Below are 6000 nucleotides of genomic sequence, written 5' to 3' on the forward strand. Positions count from 1 at the left end.
AGCCTTGAGTTTCAAGCCCCAGTCCCACCAAAAATAAAAATGCTTTTTGTAACTATTTTAACACTTGCCATTTAGCTTTTTTTGCATTGAATCTATTTCAAATTCATTGTTTTTAAGACTGATTTACATTTTATTAGATAAGGTCATGTTGGCTAATGATTATCTCATTAAATAAACACGTTCTGAATAAACTTAGGGGTGCGGGAGGGTGAGGCAAATGGAAACTTGTTAGTGTTTGAGTGACTTACTTTTTTATTTAGTTCCTAGTAACCTCACATCAGAAGCCAAATTGTCAGCTTACAAAGTTGAGAAACTGGTATTTCCTAAACAAGACGGATCAATCTTTCAGGCACTAGAGCCATTTGAAGATGAAAAATTCCAAAAGGAAAAATAGAAGTTTCAGTGTATTGCTTTAATTCTATAATTAAATCCAAGTAATTGGTTTATATGTTATCCCTGCAATAACCGAGTGTGCTGTCACTGCAAAAAAAAAAAAAAAAGGTGCACAGCTACCTTTTAAATAATAAACGTTTATCATGAGCTTCACAGTAAGCATGCAGTGGTAGAATTAAAAGAGGATGCCATTAAACTACTTCATTTACAGAACAGGAAAACAAAACTCTGAGAAGTTAGGTAACTTTCCAAAAGTTGCTCAGCAAATTGATGAACAGAACAGTATGGACATGCTGCCTTATATTTGCTTTTTTTTTTTTTTTTTGGTTTGTGCAATGCTGGGAATCAAACCCAGGGCCACATGTCAGGGAAGCGCTCTACCTACCACTGGGCACCCAGCCCCATTTGCTTTTTTGTTTTGATTACATTGAATAGACGTTTTTCTAGTTCTTCCTTTTTCCCCGTGTTGCTTTTCCTCCCATGTCTGTTAGGCAAAAGACCAAGTCAGAGACAAAGTGTTTCCATTAACCATCCTGAAATGGATGAATGTACATCTAGACCTTGTTTTTCCTAGAGCTCATTTGAGTTTCTAATAATGAACACAACTGGAAAACAACAACAACAACAAAAAGAAACCTGGGTTGTACCTTCCCTTGGAAGCATGGAAATGACAGGGCTCTGCGTCTCTCAGAGACACCATGAACAGCAAAGGTGGGGTGGTCAATTTAGAAGCCTATTCCTCCTGTGAGCACTCAAAAAAAAAGAAAAGGTATTTTTCTAGCTTATTCCCAGAGCATCTGACAGCCTCCTATGTGGATCTAAATGGTCCCATCTCATGCTTTTCACAACTTTTGAGACAGAGCAAGAGCCTCCATCTTGGTTTCATTTATCAGTATAGCATGAACGAAATAGTATATTTTTTCCCCTATCCCAAACTTTGAGAAGGCAGAAATTAAAGTTGGTTAGATCAGCATATGAAGGATTAGGAGTGTAGCTCAGTGGTAGAGCACTTGACTAGCATCTATGAGGTCCTGGTTTTATCCCCAGGACTGGAAAAAAAAAATTAAGAGGGAAATTTGGTACTAGAGACTGGGCTAAGATGTTTCTGCCTTAGCTATTTTTTCAAGTTATGCATTTTTCTGCTGTATTGATGGAGATACAAGACCTTTGGGCCAAGTATGGTGATGTAGATCCATATTCTTCATAAAAGTGGTCATTTTGTTTGGATTCATCATGTTAAATGTTCAGTCTTGCTGTACTGAAACAAATTGAGGCAAAAATTGACAGTGTTCCACTTATCTCAGTAACTTCAGAAGTTAAAGATATACAATTTCTAGTGAAGAACATAATAATTACAAATTACAGATTTATGTATAACAAGTTCTCCATTACATTTATAAAGGAAATATCAGGCTGGTAGAGGGTGGCTTAAGTGCTAGAGCACCTACCTAGCAAGCATCAAGGTCCTGAGTTCCAGCCCCAGTACTGCCAAACATTAAATAAATAACATCTTGGCTTTAGTCCTAAATTCACTGTCTGGGGTCTTTTTTTTTTTTTTTTTTTTTTTTGATGGTATTGGGGTTTGAACTTAGAGCCTCACATTTGCAAGGCAGGCACTCTACCCTGGGGTCATTCTTTTATATTTAAAATTTGTAGGTATCAGCTAGATGTGGTGATTCACATCTGTCATCTCACCTCTTGGAAGGCTGAGGCAGGAAGATAGACAGTTCCAGGCCAACCTATTTCAATTTCCTGGGATATGTTTGGTTGATTTTAATGTTGAACTTGGTTTTGTATTTTATATGTGGTTTTTTTTTTTTAATTTGTTTTATTGATGGTCCTGGGGTTTGAAATCACACTTGCTAGGCAGGCACTTTATCACTGTGCCAGCAAGTTACTTCTTGGTTAACTCTAAGCACATTGAAATCACAAGATATTTTGTAATGGCCTAAATAAACATGCACTAAAATCAGTTACTGAGATTTGTTTCTTTGTAGCTATTACCCCTCACCACCAAACAAATGAATTACTTTTTAGTTAGAAATGTATACTCATGATATACAAAATACTGTACTTGACAATACAACATGATTTACTGAATTTCAATTCTCACACCTTATACTTAATGATTAAAATGTTGTGAAAAGTAAATAATCCAGAGAACACATTTTATTTCACTTTAGAAAATATTCACAAAAATTTCTTTGAAGTAGCCTCTCCTCCAATATTGAATTAGCTGGATGCAAATAAGCTTTAAGTCTCCTGCCCATTCGCACTTTCTTAAATCCTGACAGGGACCAATACAATTCATTTGCATTGACTTTCTATTGTAGAGCTTTGGAACCAAGGGAAGGATCCAAACATAGCTCCATTTTATCCAATCAGAAGAGCCGGTTAGTGCTAAACTCTGATTCGCCCATTCCTCTTTGCATTCATCCAATCAGGAAGCAATTTTAACAGCCAATCAGCGGCCTAATCTTCCACCAATCAGGGAACAGGGCCGAAGCACGGCCTTTGTGTCGGGAGATGTCAGCGCGTCCGCGAAAGCGCCCGCCAATAGAAAAAGTCGTTGGTGTATGCAAATAAGGTGTCTATGACGTAGAGACGCAGCGTGAAGCGTGGGTATAAAGTTGGAGGCGTCGGGGGGTTTGGAGCGCAGAGCGGTTTGGTCGTTCGTTGGAGGAGCTTTAGGGGTTTTCTCTCAACTGCGGCTTTTCATTTGAGCAACAGCTTCGGTGCTGTGGTCAGAGAAACGGGCTAAGACTTCAGCTTTGGGTAAGTGTCCCCAAACCTGGGTTTATCTGTGATTAGAGGCTCCGGCAGCCGTTGATGCCACGGGCCGCTGCCGTTGGGAGATGGCAGTCGGATCGTGGGACTGCTGGGGCGGCTGGCGTCGGGTCTGGGGTCAGGTTTCCCCAGGGGTTTCGTTCCGGTACTGCGATTACGTCGTCTTCCCGGTGATGATTCAGAGGTCCCGACGCCGGGTTCCGGGCAGTCAGGCCTCCGCCCGTCGAGGGAGAGAAGTGACTCCTCCCCGCCACCCCCCCTCCCGGGGAAGGCTGCTGCTCCTCGCAGCCTGAGTCATTAGGGGAGGGGGAGGAGGCGGCGGCCGCTGCCCTCGGCCATCTGCTGCCGCGAGGTGGGGCGCGAAGAGGCGGGAGGGCGGCATTTGCCGAGGGGCTGGGCAGGAAGAGCCCTCGGCCTTATTTCCTGGGTTGTGTCGGTAGGTGAGAGAAAATGGCCCGAACCAAGCAGACTGCTCGTAAGTCCACTGGTGGGAAAGCCCCCCGCAAACAGCTGGCCACTAAAGCTGCCAGGAAAAGCGCCCCCTCTACTGGCGGGGTGAAGAAGCCTCATCGCTACAGGTAGGTAGGCAAAGCAGGAGGGAACAATGGCTTGGCGACGGTCTGCATTGTGCGGTAGCTCACTGTCCCTCCCCGGTGTCGCTTCAGGCCCGGGACCGTGGCACTTCGAGAGATCCGTCGTTACCAAAAGTCGACCGAGCTTCTCATCCGGAAGCTGCCTTTCCAGAGGTTGGTGCGGGAGATCGCCCAGGATTTCAAAACCGACCTGAGGTTTCAGAGTGCAGCCATTGGTGCGCTTCAGGTAAAGGGACAAAGGCTTGTGGAGCACATGGGGAGGGCTCGTGTGGCTTTCTCTGGACCGGAGTTAATAAGTGTGGCTCTTGTCCTCAACAGGAGGCTAGTGAAGCGTACCTGGTGGGGTTGTTTGAAGATACTAATCTGTGTGCCATCCACGCCAAGAGAGTTACCATCATGCCCAAAGACATCCAGTTGGCTCGCCGGATACGGGGAGAGAGAGCTTAAGTGAAGGCAGTTTTTATGGCGTTTTGTAGTAAATTCTGTAAAATACTTTCGTTTAATTTGTGACTTTTTTTGTAAGAAATTGTTTATAATATGTTGCATTTGTACTTAAGTCATTCCATCTTTCACTCAGGATGAATGCGAAAAGTGACTGTTCACAGACCTCAGTGATGTGAGCACTGTGGCTCAGGAGTGACAAGTTGCTAATATGCAGAAGGGATGGGTGATATTTCTTGCTTCTCATGATGCATGTTTCTGTATGTTAATGACTTGTTGGGTAGCTATTAAGGTACTAGAATTGATAAATAAATGTGTACAGGGTCCTTTTGCAATAAAACTGGTTATGACTTGATCCAAGTGTTTAACAATTGGGGCTGTTAAGTCTGACCATACATCACTGTGATAGAATGTGGGCTTTTTCAAGGGTGAAGATACAAGTCTTAACCACAGTGTAACTTACAGTTTCCTTAAAAAAGAAAAAAAAAAAGTAAACCTGGCAGCTATAGAATACACTATGTGCATTTATAATAGCTATTTTATATATTGTAGTGTCAACATTTTTAAATTAAATGTTTTACATTCACAAGTGGTGGGGAGTCTTGTCATTAAGGTGTGTGTAATTAGAGTCCAGTTGGTTTTCTCCTAACTAGACTGCACTTTTCATAGTAAATTGCTATTCGTATTAATACCTTGCATAAGTCCTCATTCTACCACATGATAACTCTAGCTGATAATGCAAACACTAACTGGGGGATTTTATTTATAAGGGCTCTAGAATAAGTTACTTGCACCAGCATCATCTGTTACTAATATTCTAGTTAGTGCAGCTTTTCATTGTGTTGTGGTTGGTTCCATAACTAGATTGAGTTTTTTCCCCCCCTCCTTTATGAAGAGGAAACAATACCAAGATTCGCTCTTTTCCTTGAAGTTTAGTGTGAACTTGAGTGGGGGAGGAGCACTGCAGCTCCAGTTTATTGGACCTGTGCCAATTAGGGTGGTGTTGGGTTAGGTTACATCTGGTTACTGTCCTGGGAAAATCCCTTTTATAGAGATGGCCTTTTAAGTGGTTTTTAAATTTATCCTTATATCGAAGTTTTTAGGTAAGTTATGTATGTTGACTAAATTTACAAATAAACTTCTTTATCCAACTAAGTGTCCAAAACCTAAATTTGAATGCACAAAATTTTGATATATCCATCGTGTCTTAAGTTATATATCCTAGTGCTTGAGCTTAGATTATTTCAGCTTCTCAGATAAAAGAACCATTTATCTACAGAGATTACAGAAAGTATACAAGTAGCCCTTTGCTCTATAAAAATGCAATAAGGGCAGGGAATATATAGTTCAAAGGTATAGAACATTGACCTAGCATGCAGGAAGCCCCAGCATTGCACAAAACCCAGGATACTGCTGCACTTTATAACAGCCTTTTACAGTGTTAAGGGAAAAAAATACATGTTAAATTGATTTTATTGGAAGAAAAACATTTTAAATTTGTAGGGCTTGTTCTGTTCATGATTCTGCAGCAGACTTAACATCTTTATACAGATTAACAAAACTAGCAGAACTTACTGGTCTGAAGCCACCTTTTCAGCATGAGTGTTGTTGAGCAAGGACAGCTTTTCCTCAAGTATTAGTACATGCAGTACATGCCTGTCATCCCATCATTCAGAAGGCCTAATTTGAGACCAATCTAGACAGATAAGAAAAGCGTACTACATGGATGTTAGAAGTGGCTGTAAGATTCAGTTGTCCAAACATTACAGTGAACAAAAGGGTGAGG

At 41.5% G+C, this 6000-nt stretch overlaps 1 protein-coding gene across 1 annotated transcript; it reads left to right on the forward strand.

The window, feature by feature from the left end:
* The first annotated feature begins 3012 nt into the window (after positions 1–3012).
* On the forward strand, positions 3013–5365 carry H3-3b (H3.3 histone B). Its single transcript, XM_020178810.2, has 4 exons — positions 3013–3168; positions 3621–3758; positions 3846–3999; positions 4092–5365. Exons 2-4 carry the CDS (start codon positions 3631–3633, stop codon positions 4218–4220), a joined length of 411 nt encoding a protein of 136 aa, XP_020034399.1. The 5' UTR covers positions 3013–3168; positions 3621–3630; the 3' UTR covers positions 4221–5365.
* The last annotated feature ends 635 nt before the right edge of the window (positions 5366–6000 follow it).

The sequence above is a fragment of the Castor canadensis genome, chromosome 11 (genome assembly GCF_047511655.1).
Source record: "Castor canadensis chromosome 11, mCasCan1.hap1v2, whole genome shotgun sequence".
NCBI classification, from domain to species: domain Eukaryota; kingdom Metazoa; phylum Chordata; class Mammalia; order Rodentia; family Castoridae; genus Castor; species Castor canadensis.

What these genes read in the sequence shown, in the direction of transcription:
- H3-3b (XM_020178810.2), top strand. Translation starts at nt 3,631, where the DNA reads ATGGCCCGAACCAAGCAGACTGCTCGTAAGTCCACTGGTGGGAAAGCC. An exon ending in AAGAAGCCTCATCGCTACAG is followed by an intron (nt 3,759 to 3,845) that starts GTAGGTAGGCAA and finishes GTGTCGCTTCAG; the next exon opens with GCCCGGGACCGTGGCACTTC. An exon ending in CAGCCATTGGTGCGCTTCAG is followed by an intron (nt 4,000 to 4,091) that starts GTAAAGGGACAA and finishes TGTCCTCAACAG; the next exon opens with GAGGCTAGTGAAGCGTACCT.